The sequence below is a fragment of the Paramormyrops kingsleyae genome, chromosome 16, assembly GCF_048594095.1.
Source record: "Paramormyrops kingsleyae isolate MSU_618 chromosome 16, PKINGS_0.4, whole genome shotgun sequence".
Taxonomy (NCBI): Eukaryota; Metazoa; Chordata; class Actinopteri; order Osteoglossiformes; family Mormyridae; genus Paramormyrops; species Paramormyrops kingsleyae.
In genome coordinates, this window is record NC_132812.1 from 7,301,939 (window position 1) to 7,316,160 (window position 14,222).

General features: G+C 39.8%; 1 protein-coding gene across 9 annotated transcripts in view; it reads left to right on the forward strand.

Annotated features, from left to right (window-relative positions):
* LOC111846094 (low-density lipoprotein receptor-related protein 1B) overlaps positions 1 to 14,222 on the forward strand; it is a 342,141-nt gene that overhangs the window by 130,870 nt on the left and 197,049 nt on the right. For all 9 annotated transcript variants that reach the window (XR_011983157.1, XM_072700926.1, XM_072700933.1 and 6 more), the window contains 3 exons: positions 674 to 931; positions 2,770 to 2,932; positions 13,747 to 13,969. Coding sequence is in view for 8 of the 9 variants with exons in the window: in XM_072700926.1 (XP_072557027.1) it covers positions 674 to 931; positions 2,770 to 2,932; positions 13,747 to 13,969 (644 nt within the window). In the remaining variant the exon portion in view is untranslated. The remainder of the gene's footprint in view (positions 1 to 673; positions 932 to 2,769; positions 2,933 to 13,746; positions 13,970 to 14,222) is intronic.

Sequence of the window (14,222 nt, forward strand, 5' to 3'; positions counted from 1 at the left end):
AATGCACACTGCCAGATCAAACACATGCACCGCACACTGTTACATCAAACACATGCTAATGCACACTGCCAGATCAAATACATGCTAATGCACACTGCCAGATGAAACACATGCTACCGCACACTGTTACATCAAACACATGCTACCGCACACTGCCAGATCAAACACATGCTACCACACACTGTTAGATCAAACACATGCTAATGCACACTGCCAGATCAAACACATGCTGCTGCACACTACCAGATCAAACACATGCTGCTGCACACTGCCAGATCAAACACATGCTATTGCACACTGTCAGATCAAACACAATCCCACACTGTTAGATCAAACACATGGTATTGCACACTGTCAGATCAAACACATGCTACCGCACACTGTTAGATCAAACACATGCTACCACACACTGTTAGATCAAACACATGCTAATGCACACTGCCAGATCAAACACATGCTAATGCACACTGCCAGATCAAACACATGCAACCACACACTTGTATATCAAACACACTGTACCACCCACTGGCAGAATAAAACAGGCCACCAACAGAGCACACAATGAGTGACTGACACCTGTTATACTTCTAGTTTATGATCTTTAAAGACCTTTTAATTAAAGTTATCCGCTAATGTTATTCGTGACCTTTTGCCCTTCTTTCCATCTCCACAGAGCCTGGAGACAGACCTCCCGTGCTGCTCATTGGAAGCACCCGGCACATTGCCGTCACCTACCTTAATGGATCCTCGGTACCCAGCCTGAAGTCGCTGAGTACGAATGGCACACATGCCATGGACATTGACTACAACCAGGAATCGGTTTGCTGGGTCACGTCCACTGAGCCTGGCAGGCAGCTACGGTACAGCAGGATGCGGAAGCTGAAGAGCTTTTCCGAGGAGCGGACAAGGCGATTCGGCCAGAATCTGCAGAGTAAGCGCACTGTAGGAAATATTCTCAGGATATATATTAGGGTGGGGTGAAAAAATCGAAATTTCCAATAGCAATTTCCAATAGTACGGAAAAGTTGTCACTGGACCTCGTTATTAAACGTGCAAAATATCTTTGAAATAGGTTAATATTCTCAGGTTCCGCAACGCCATCGAAGTTTTCACCTGTTACATCAATGGGCAATATACACATTATCTATACTCATCGCTGTTGTGTCTGTGCACTTTCACAACATGATAATCACTACAAAATACCAACGTTCAGGTAACACAGATTTTTGCTGGGTATCAGCCATACACATACAGTACTTTGTGTGTGGCCAAGTGTGCAGTAAGGCAGCTTCCCACTGGAAACCCTACTTATAGATGAAGGTTCCACTCTTCTAAACCAAATGCTCATCTCTGACTTATGAGAATACCCCCTTCATTTTCACAGTATGATATCTCAAGCTTTCATGTTATGACCGATTATAGTCTGACACAATTGCACCTTGATTGTAATTAATTATGTATTGCTGGGAATTTTAAATTGAGATTTGATTTGAAATTGGAAGCACTCCCAGCCTCTGTACATCATCGATTGGAAGCAAATCAGTAGTAGCAGGGATTCTTATCAAAGAGAGTTATTTTTCATCATGACAGTTTTACTACTTTAAGGTTTCTGACTTCTAGTTCTTTTACTAAAAAATCTTTCGGAATAGTTTCTGTTTCCTTCAGTCTATGAAGATGGGGCAAATTAGGTAATTGCAATTCTGGGTGTCTTCAGGTAAGCAGACCTGGCATCTTGACAGCGAGATAACACTCAATCCCAGAAGACTCATCTAGGGACAGAGTCGACAAAGTTATGTATACATTTTGTAGTGGATGAATATGCAATGAAGTCTTCTAACCAACCGCGCTTTGATGTGATAATTTGTTTTTTTTTTCTTCTAGTAAAGGAGATTTGAAATTTCAGATGTGGATTTGATTTGATTTTCCACTGTGTTAATGACCTGAAGAAAACTGTTTATTCAAAGCAGCTCAATATACAGGCTTATTATTCATCAAGAGACTGCTAATTAATTTGGAGTACAAGTCAAACTTCCTCCACAATGCACTCCTTGGGAACAAGAATTGTTCTCTATAAGGATTTAGGTTAATGAAAATGATTTAAGTATTCCTCTATACTTGTTTTTTCAGTTTGTCAAATTTCATGTGACTGAAAATCAGGATATATTGATTTATAATAAAGAAGACCTTTATTGTATTGTAATGCTGATACAGTAGCTACAACCTTATTAAAGAATTTTCCTTCTATCAGTTGAGTTTCACGGCTTTATCTGGTCATGGAGAGAAATATGACCACTGAATCCACGACCGAATCAGTCCGCTTAACGGAACACCTTGCCCAAAGACAGCATTTCCACTGGCTGCTGCTCGTTGCAGAAACTGTGTTATGTTCCTCACAGTGGCTGATGCCCACGCTCACTGTCTCTCCTGTGGTTCAGACATGGTTCTGCTAAAAGAAAGCAAAATTACACCAAATTGTAATATGCCCTGAAAACCTTGTCACATCCGCTGGGATCATAGGCAGGTCTTTTGTGCCATCTCTGAGTATGCTATTCAGCCACATGTGAATTGATAATCCCATGTCACTTTTCTCTGTTTGTATCATTAATTGCACAATTCATTACAATTAAAATTTCACCACTTAATCGTTCCAAACCAAAAGAAAATTAATGGTCTTTATCCAGCACTTTTCTCTCTGCCCGTATAGTCTTCACTGGTCAGGGCGTGGTTACCAAAGAATTAGTTTTTTCTTTTACTGTTTTTCATTTTCAGATGTGGAACAAATGGCCGTTGACTGGCTGACTGGGAACTTGTACTTTGTGGACCGGGTCAGTGACCGGATATTCGTGTGCAATCAAGGCCAAGATGCCTGTGTGACCATCATTGACCTTGACCTTCAGAACCCAAAGGGAATCGCACTGGATCCACTGATGGGGTAAGACAGGGGGGGCGTAATTGCCCTGCTCCCCCCTCAACCAGAATGCTGCCCCCTTTTTTTAAGCTTGATTCATCGTGTGCTCGTCACCCAGGACGATGATTCGGTGATTCACTCTGTAGCATGTGTGATAGAAACAAGGACACATTTTACAAAGTTTCCAAGCCATTTATCGGTTTTAAAGGAAGGAGAAACAAATCAAGCATGAATCCAATAAACCAATACATGACAATTTTCAAAAATAGTTTGGTCGCAGCTGATTATTTCTGTTTCCCGACTGTGTATATTGTGCATTTTAATCACAAAGATTTCTATTCCGTGGGAGATTGAGATTGGAGACATCTTAAAGATTATAGCCTGGGGCCAAGGCTAAAATCCAGACTAATAGAGGATTTGATCAATAACGCAGCAGCTTAGAGTGCTGCCTGGTTACGTGTGGATGCCTTACTATAAACCAAAGAATAAGGTCTGCAAGCCAGATGCAAGCCCACATTCTCTATTAGTTGGAAACTAACTGCAGTGAATATGTTATTTTTAATTAGTCATGTGCAATGCTGTGGACCACAATCTTAGTCAGGATGTACCCCCGCACCCAGACCTCCCCAGAAGCACAGCGCCCCCTATGGGACCATTCCATGTTTAGTCACCCACCGTATTTCATACTCTTGCTGACTTTACTAGCCTATCTGCAAGCACCCCAAAGCTGTTTGTACCCTACAGCTGGCTCTCTCACCTTTACTTAAACGTCTAATGTTTGTTTATTAATGGCACATTTTTTATTCCTTCTGTTTCTAATTTTAATTCTTATTTTTTATTATTCATTTATCATTATTTTGTGTATCTTTGTATTGATGGTGTGTTTAAATTGTATACTTCACCCCACCACCTGCACCAAAACAACTTCCTAGTTTTCCTAGTCAGTGACCGGATTCCTTCCTAGTTTTTGCGAATAAACAATCCCCTGCAGTTGGAAAATAATTGGATGGATGGATGGATGGATGGATGGGTATTTAGAAGCTGATGATTACTTTTTCTCTAGTTAGTCTCTTTGCAATAGAGGTTCTGAGGAAACATTGCCATTCGTTTTACCCATTATAAGTATTAGTAAGTCAATGTTAGTGATGCCATGAATCATATTCAATAATATTATCCTCTTTATTTTCAACACTGTTGTATTTATCTGCATCTTTAATCTTGCTTTTTAAAGAGCCAAACTAATTCTCTAAGGAGAGAGGTCTAATTATGATAATAATGCTATTTGCTCCTGAAAGACCTTCACTGGATTTCATTTTCACCCTTAATATTTAAGATTGTAGCAAATATAGAGGGAGCATAGGCATCTATTTGGGTTTATAATGCTGCAGGTGTTTTTGGAAGCACAGTAAACGAACAAGGAGTTTGTAAGGATGACTTATAGTGTCGCACAGATTTTACATTTGTTGCGTGTACTTGGCAGATGGCAGGTGTGTTTTGAACTTGGGGGGGGGGAGGGGCGGGGCTTGCTGAAATGCAGGCACACCCTGAGAAGTGTGCTGCTTCACTAATTCGGTGACTCCCACTGTAGTATCACACTGCTTTTTTTTGTCGCATGAATGGTGCACGACTTCACAGTGCTTTTATATAACGATATCCTAACTGCACGTACACACTGTGATTCTTGTGAGCTGGAAACCTTTGTAGAATTCCAGCAGTTTAATGGAGACCTTGTGTTTCACATTAAAGCACTGCCTCACCCAGCTTGTTTTTTCCCTTCATTATCAGTAAGCTGCGTGACTATTTTGGCCGTTACCATCTCATAGTTTGGAGAAACAGTCATGCCGTCCTTCCCGGCAGAAAGGCAAAACTAAAAAAACAGTAGTAAAGCAATCTTTTTTCTAATTCCGTATCAGTAATTGTATTCTTTTTATAAATATAATGGATGTTTATCTTCTGAACAAAGTGAGTGATGTCTAGGGGCATGTTGACAAAGCTGCAAAGTCACATTCATCTGATTCCTTTATTTGATTTATTGTGGCTGAAACAATCGATCCCTGTTGTCATGCAACAGGTAAAAACACCTGTATGACTGAAGCCTAGATCCAAAGAGGCTTGTTAAAGGTGCTATAAAGTGCATTTTCACAGTATTTTAAATTGTTCTCTGGTGTCTACACAGATGATATGTGAACTTGATTTGGTCTAAAATGCCCAGGAGCAGTTTTATAGTCCAATTTATAACCCTATTATTTAGCCCTAGAATGAAACAGGTCATTTCTTTCTTTGTTTTTTTTGATGGGCTCATTAATATGTTGATTGGCTGGTTTACAGTGAGGCACTGACATGGCTTACACAGAACGAACACCTCTACAGTCATGCACTGCCTGATGATGATGGTCAATGATGGACCGCATATACAACGGTGGTCCCATGAGATTATAATGGAGCTGAAAAATGACCTAGTAATGTCATAGTTTAACACATTACACACGTGTTTGTGCTGATGCTGGTGTAAACAAACCTACTACGCTGCCAGTAGTGTAAAAGTATAGCACATACAATTATGTATAGTACATAACACTTGATAATGATTAAAAAAAACTATGTTACTGGTTTATGTATGTACTATGCTGTACTTTTTATCATAATTTTAAAATGTACTCTTTCTTCTTTGCCATACATAGGTGTAACACTCCCACTTCAGCCTCAACCTGTTACCAGAGTCATAACTTTGTTTTTAGCATTGTAACAAGAACATTGTTACATTTTGCATATAAGTCAACAAATAATTTTACGATGCTAGCTTCCTCAGTCAGCAATGGCTGACAGATGCACTTGTGGAAAATGTATACGTGTGCCCCTCAAGAGACAATATATGTGTTGGAGGTCCATTTGGCTTAAAAGTGGGATGGTGTATTTTAAGTTTGGGGGTATAATTAAGACTGTTACGTAACAGTTTTGGATTTTTGAATCAGCCTGTTTTATCACCTCCTTTTACACATGCAAGATTTATATTTGGAAGAAGGAACAGCAATATCTGAGACTCTCAGTATGTCAGTTCCTTGTACTGAACTCTCCTTATTCAACTGTGGTGAAGTAAGATTTCCGCTCTATGGCACCTGTAAATGCTGACCTCTCTCTACTTCTGGATGCCGTTTTGTTCCCACTTTCATGGCAACTATTCATTCATGCGTGATGCCACCGGGCAGCGGCAGATGCCAGGCCAGCCAGGACATGTGTACCCTGAGTTAGCCTGGCATCGGGCCTGTCTGTGTCATTTCGGCGTAATCGGTGATGGCAGATGCCGGTGCGCAGAAACATAAGCGGCCTTCTGGGCTGCCATCTTCTGATGGGGAGCTGTCTCAGCCAGCCAGTTTCACTTCATCTTGGACGGGAGGTGGAGCTTGCCTAGGGCGCTACGTGGGCGTCACCTGGCACTACGCTGTGTGCAGGCCGATGAAGCACGGGGTGCGGCCTGGGGTGGCGACAGGGGAAACGCAAACGGCAGGGCTTCGCATGTAAGGGAGACATTATTCACAGAAGCCAGTACAGATTAGCTATGCATTGTTTACCTCCTTTAAATTGAAGTCTGGGAATCTAAAATGTGAAACAGAATAGCTTTTTCATTACATTCACATGAAGATCTTTCCACTTCTGCATTTTCGGTGAGAACTTTCTGCAAGTGTTACCGTGCACTTCTTTCTTTCCTGGTACTTAATGTACACACTGGGCACACACTGCACAGTGACAAGGTGTTAAGGGCTACAGTCCCAACCCTGCCTTAATTAGGATAAACATGTCACACTGAGCGCCACGGAGAGCTGCAGAAAAAGCCGTGCGCATACGTGTCACATCGCAAAACCTTAGCATACTTTGCATGTGATGCAGAGTCAAAGCCCTGCGTTCGCTGCAGCTGATGGAAGATTTTCTTTATTAGTAAAGAAACAGGTCATGTCATACGTCTCCTGTTGGGATTAAAAGAGCTATTTTCACCTTGTTGTCAGTTATGACTACAAGCCGTTCACCCTGTTATAGATGGATTATCAGAATATGTACAGCATATACATGCAAACCACGCACAGCTTCTCTTTCATCTGAGTCATCATTGATGTTGAGCACTCCCCTCAGCGAATCAAGTCGTTCCCTCTGTACCTGTCAAAGCTTAATGTTACACGTTTGTCTTTAACATCATGCATTTCTCACCTGGCTTCACAGGAACGCCTGGCTTCCTCCGCATGTCCTGGCCTCGGATCCGCTGCCGGCAGTCTGACATGCCCTCATTTCTCTCTAACCATGTATTTATTCTTTCCCTTGCTGGAGTCAAAGAGCCAGGGAGTATTTCCTTTAAATGAGGTCCTGGGTGTATTTATTGAAAACTAATCATGGATTTAATTTGATTTCAGGCAGCTGCGTGGTGGGTCTTTCGTTAAACGAGTGTTCCTTTTCATGATATGTGGGGGGGGGGGGGGGTTGAGGGAGTGGGCTGTGGCCAGGGAGGGGCCACAGCTTTAGACTCCCCCGTCATGAGCAGAGCTCACTGCAGCTCTTCCATGATGCTCATACTTCTGTGTTCTGCTCTCTAGCCTGCAGCCATGATGCGATTCTCACTTAGATTTTCCAATTGCTTGCACATGTCTGGATGTATAAGAAAGAGGTGTTTTACATTATAAAGACAGTTTAAAGACTGACTGTTCAATTTAACAGGCAAATGCAATGGTTTCTACTAAGAGCCAAAGCTTATTCTATATAATATTGGAAAAACAAATTTTAACTGTTTTCAAAATAGTCAGACTTTGTCCATGGGATATAGATTTCTGACTATTTTTATTGTAATTTAAAGGAAAATGATAATTTATTCCCCCGCCCGAATTCCTTCCCCCTGTGACATATGGCTCAGCTGTTTGACCGGTGATGCAATCCCAGTGATCCAGTTTCAAGGTAACCTGTAAGTTTCAAGTGCACACTTACCGTGGCAGAAAGAGTGCATATCAATAAAGTGCACCCTTACCGTGGCAGAAAGAGTGCATATCAATAAAGTGCACACTTACCGTGGCAGAAAGGGTGCATATCAATAAACTACGTTTGCAAATGTTTTTGTTTTTAAAGTGTGTTTTTATTAATCATGAAAATCGTCTGCGTTTCACTTGACAGTATAACCAACATGTATTATTAGATTATTAATGCATATAGCTTGTCATCGACTTATGACATATGCAACTTTACGACCGTTCCGAGACCGAATATATGTGCCCGCAACTGCGGCACAAGTGGCAGTGTGAGTGTTGTCCCACATGAGTGTATGACAGTTTCTGCCCCAACTGCCAGCAGCCGTGAACTAAGAGAATGGTGATTAAAAGGTTTAAAAAATCTAACATGATAGAATTTTATTATGCAGTACATATGATACATGCATATGATAATATTAGCAAATATTATAAAGGGCCGACTTATGACCAAATCACTTATGACCGGACAGTCAGAACCATTGCGGTCGTAATGGCATCCTATCACGGTACCACGCTTGAATTCACTGAGTTCCTGAGAGTGACCCATTCTTTTGCAAATGTTTGTAGAAGCAGTCTGCATGCCTAGGTGCTTGATTTTATACACCTGCGGCTATGGAAGTGATTGGAACACCTGAATTCAATGATCTGGAGGGGTGTCCCAATACTTTTGGCAATATAGTGTATATAACCCATTATTTATTAGTAATTGTTTCACTTGACATGTTTTATTCGATTTTTAATGTATATTTAGCTCCATAGCAACATGGTTTATTGATTATTACGGTAACAAAATACATTTACTCATATTTTAAAAAGGTGTCTTAATCATTATAAAAATCATTTACAAGAAGCTTGACAATATACTGTAACTGACACATTTCATTATGGTTTAAGCACCATGTCTTATTGGATTATTAATGTATATTCAGCTCATTAGCGATATCTTTACTTATCTGACATTATTGTAGTGAGACATATTGTAGACCGAGACATCGAGAGTGCAGCGAAAAACAAGGAGACTTGCTTTCCGGAACAAAATACGCTGTTTATTACAGTCCTGTATAGGACTGTAACAGGCACCTAATTAACACCAAACCCAATATAACCAGGGAGAGTAGGGAAGGCTAGACGTTGGACATCAAAGTACATACAGGGTGGGCGATTTATACACAGCTAAGGACACGCGAGTATCGTACGAGGTGCACATAAGACACAGACAAACACGCACGACAACAGGAACACCGGTATCTTGCTAAATACACGTCATCGTGCACTTACGACCACTGTGGGCTGGCCCACAGAAAACCCACATACTGTAGGGGCCCCAAAGGGCGAAACTGCTGCGGGCCCAGCGTGGGCTAACCCGCATGGGCCCCACGTGGGATTAGTGTGGGTTTGCCCTGCCCACACTGGCCCACAGTAAACCCACACCTGCCCATGCTGGGCCCAAATTGGCATGTTTGCTGGGAGTGCATCTCTAGTAAACATTTTTTATTGATGTGACATCTTGCTGCAGCGGTAAGGGTGAACGTATCGCTATCAAGCTAAGTATACATTAACAATCTAATTAAATGACCGGAGTAAAGTTAATAGTGGGTTCGATATTCACTGGACATTCACATTCATCTCTGTATATACTCTTTTAAAACAATTCAAAAGCGAGGAAACTCCACATTCACAAATTTGTATGTTTGTGAAATTATATGTGCCTCTTGGTTTTTCTAATAATTCATCCAATAAATAGTGAAAATGAAAAACATGAAGCTCTTGTTGTAAATTAACATATTCGCTTGGTTTATGACAGTCCACAAAGGTTCAAAATAAAAATCCCTAATGGATAAACAAGAATACGACTATTACTGAAGACACACAACACTTTGAATCTCCATTCCAATATGTTACATACACAAAATCACAAGCACATACAGGGCCCACTAACACTTCTGAAACTGTAAATTATAGTATTAGCTACCATGTCCAGTTTTTTTGTATGCAGATGGAACATACGACATCTTAAATTTCAGCTTGTGGTCAAAGAACATGAGTAAACCTTCACATATCCTGTACTTTGGCACTTGTGAAACCTGGAGGTAGATTGTGAAATTAACTTATGTGCCTCGTATCTATTATTTTCTATGTAGGTGGAACACAGAGCACTTTATTGCTCAAAAGCCAAAGAACCTAACAATAATATTTCAGCTTGTGGTCAAACGGCATGAGTAAGCCTACACATATCATGCAGTTTGGTACTTTTGAAACCTGTAGGTAATACGTGAAATTAATTCATATTCCTCATATTCATTATTTTTTGCTTCATGCACAGTAAAGCATCATTTGAAAAGATGCATATTGTTGAAAAAAAAATGAAAAGCTTCATGTTCAGTATTCATGTTGAAATGTAGTTATGATGGTTTCTATGCCACATTCATTGAAGATAATGAATATGAAGTATGTAAGTTAATTTCACAAATTATCTACAGGTTTGTTAAGTGTTAAAGTGCATGTTATGTGTAGGTCTAGTCATGTTCCTGCACCACAAGTAGGAATTTAGTTGCTGGGCTCTTTTGCTTTGGAGCATCATGACTTTATATTCCACCTGCATAGAACATAATGGATATGAGGCATATAAATTAATTTCAGAAAATATCAAACAGGTTTCTCAAGTCCCAAAGGGTGTATGTGTAGGGCTAGTCATGTTCCTTGACCACAAATTGAAAATGAGTTGTTAAGATCTGTCTTGAGAGCATTATGCTGCCTGGATAGAAAATAATTGATATGAGACAAATACGTTAATTTCAAATTGCCCACAGGTTTCACAAGTACCAAAGTACAGGATATGTGTAGACTTACTCATGTGTAGACTTACTCATGCCTTTTGACCACAAGCTGAAATTTAGTTGCTGGGTTCTTTGGCTTTTGGGCATTAGGATGCTCTCCGTTCCACCTGCATTGAGAAAAATGGATATGAGGAATATAATTTCATTCCAAAATTTACCTACGGGTTTCACAAGTGCCAATATTGCTGCTGGGTTCTTTGGCTTTTGAGTATTGGGATGATCTGTGTTTCAACTACAGAGACAATAATGGATATGAAGAATTTAAATTAGTTTCACAAAATATCCACAGGTTATACAAGTGCCAAAGTGCATGATATGTGTAGGTTTACTCATGTCCTTAGACTACAAGCTGAAATATCGTTGCTGGGTTCTTTAGCTTTAGAGTATTAGGATGCTCTGTGTTCCATCTCCATAGAAAAAATGGATATGAGGAATATAATTTCACAAATTTCCTATGGGTATCACAAGTGCCAAAGTTGGATGGTGTGTAGGTTTACTCAAGCCCTTTGACCACAACCTGAAATGTCTTTGCTGGGTTCTTCGGCTTTGGAGCATTATGATGCTCTGCGTTCCACCTGCATAGAAAATAATGGATATGAGGAATATCCATTCATAGTTTAATTTCACAATTTACCTACGAGTTTCACAAGTGCCAAAGTACAGGACATGTGTAGGTTTACTCATGTTCTTTCACCACAAGTTGAAATGTAGGATGCTCTATATTCCACATGGATACAAAAATAATGTTAGCTTAAACTAATATTTACAGTTTTGACAGGCCCTGTATGTGTTTGTGATTTTGTGTAAGCATATAACAGATTGGAATGGAGATTCAAAGTGTTGTATGTCTTCGGTAATAACCGTCTGTTAAGAAATTCCTTGTTTTTTCCATTTGAGTTTTTTATTTTGAAACGTTACGGACTGTCAAAACCAAAGTGAATGTGTTAATTTACAAGAGCATGCATTTTCACAATTTATTGGATGAAGTAATTGAAAAAGCAAAGGGTGCATGTAATTTCACCAACACACACAAATTTGTGAATATGGAGTTTCCTTGTTTTCGTAATGATTTAATAGAGTAAATACAGAGAAGATCTGTGAATGCCGTATAATCGAACCTACTGCTAACTTTTCTCCAGTAATAAAATGTTGGTTGTACTATCAAATTAAATGTAAATGATTAAAATAAAATTGATAATTAATGATAATTAGTAAAAAAAAAAATCATCACGATTGCATCATTAGCCAAACAGGCATGTCACAGGGGAAGTAATTTGGTATGACCAGTGTCACGCAAGAAAATTATTTTATTTTTATTTTAATTCTGTGCGTTTATTACAGAAAATTTTCTACGTCTTATTTGTTTACCGATTACAATCATTTCCTCTTTTCCACACCATTACTTCATTAGAATTCTATACCAGGTGCCTGAAACAACACTCTGATCACCTGCATATGAAATAGGAGCAACTTACTTATTGTTGTTTTGACTTCTTCAGAAACAGTAAATATTAATGTGTTGGATTATTTCTATCCTTTTGATGTTCCTTACGACTATAAACATTCATCTGATTAAACAGAATATATTAGACGCCCAACAAACAAGTCCATCAAGAAATTACTCTTAATTTAGAGTATGCTTTGATTTAGTCAATTTCAGTAAATATTTATGTTATGTTTCCTGCCAGACAGATGCTTCTAATGAAGAGGACTGGACCGTGCCTTGTAATATAGTGCAAGCTAAATGGAAGGAAGCCATTTAAACAAGTCATGCTTCTTACAAACACACAAAAAGTCAACATATTTCATAGATTAACTCAATTAATTATTCATGTCTGACACATGCGAAGAAATAGTCTTAAAAACTTTAGAATGTGTGGTGGTCATTTGTATTTTAAAATCACTCCAAAAAAAAAATCAGGGGAATATTGATTGATTCATTGATTATGTCACTCAGTGTTCTAACGGGCCTGTCATTGAACTTCAGACCAACATGTACTTCAACTACTAAGTACAGTGGTACCTCGGTTCTCGAACTTAATCCGTTCCGGACTCCGAATCGAATCCTAAAAAGTTCGAGTTCTGATCGAATTTTTCCCATAAGAAATAATGGAAAACCAATTAATTGGTTCACCAAAATTACACCTAAATATGTTTTTTTAAGCATTTAAACACAAAATGAACAGGATAAAAGAAGAAGAGCATTTTTTTCTTAATGGCTTCCAAAACTATAATGTTATCCCAACATTACCCCTGTCCTGCCCAGATCGTCCGCTCCTTCCGTGTGCCACGCCCCCTCGTTAACCTCGTGTGGGATCCCCATGTGATCAACTGTTTCTGGTTGTTGTCATTAGTCCTCTGTATTAAGTCCGCGTTTCAGTTTGTTTCTCCAGTCAGGTCATTGGGTGCGACTTGCTTACAGCGCTGGTTACGGTTAGATGCATTGCGACATTTCAACCGGGCTTCACAAACTGGAACCGCCTCCGTGACGACACACCATTGCCCTTATTGGCTGAAAAGTTTAGTTACACGCATGACGTTTGTATCCCAGCCAGTTCAGATGCGTAATCTGCTATTTCACTCGAATATCACGTAAAGCAGTGAGAACTGGTTTTTAGTTAATTTACCTGGTAAAATAAAGTTTAAATAAATAACATAAATGCTCTAATAGTACACATAAGTTAGTGGTTTATTTATTGTTAGTTACTGTAATGTTGCGCTGCTTTATTTGATTAATCATCCAGTCTGTGAAGAAGGCATTCAAGTAAGAATTGCATTGTAGTATGACTCATTTCCTGGTGTGTACAATTTATATTAGGTCAGAGTTCACGGTTCGACTTCTGTTATTCAGATCGAGTTCTAGGTCAAACTGGTTTGTTCGACTTTCAAGAAATTCGAGTTCTAGTGAGTTCGAGAACCAAGGTACTACTGTACTTCACTCACACGGTAGGACACATCTACTCATCTGCACTTTTTTTCTTCCTTGTCCACCTGTCAGGAAGCTCTTCTTCACTGACTACGGCTCTCAGGGGAAAGTGGAGCGCAGCAACATGGACGGCACCAACAGGACCCGTATCGTGGAGCACAAAGTAGAGTTGCCCAGCGCTGTGGCCCTAGATCTGGTGAAAAAGCTGGTGTACTGGGCAGACGCCTACCTGGATTACATCGAAGTGGTGGACTACTATGGCAGGAACCGGCAGAGCGTCATACGGGGCAGCTCGGTGAGTATGTACTACTGCTTCCTGCCGTGTGACACAATGAGGGCATTGCTGTCCTTATCATCTGTATGTTGAACTGCATGCAAGGTACCTACCTGTCTGTCTACCTGTCTGTCAATCAATCTATTATACAGGAGCTCGATGTGCCCCAGCGTAATGTGGACCTGATGTCTAACAGTTTTTTATTTTTGTATTTCCGTGTCACGTACACATGTACAATGAGTGTGTGACACGTACACATATACAATGAGTGTGA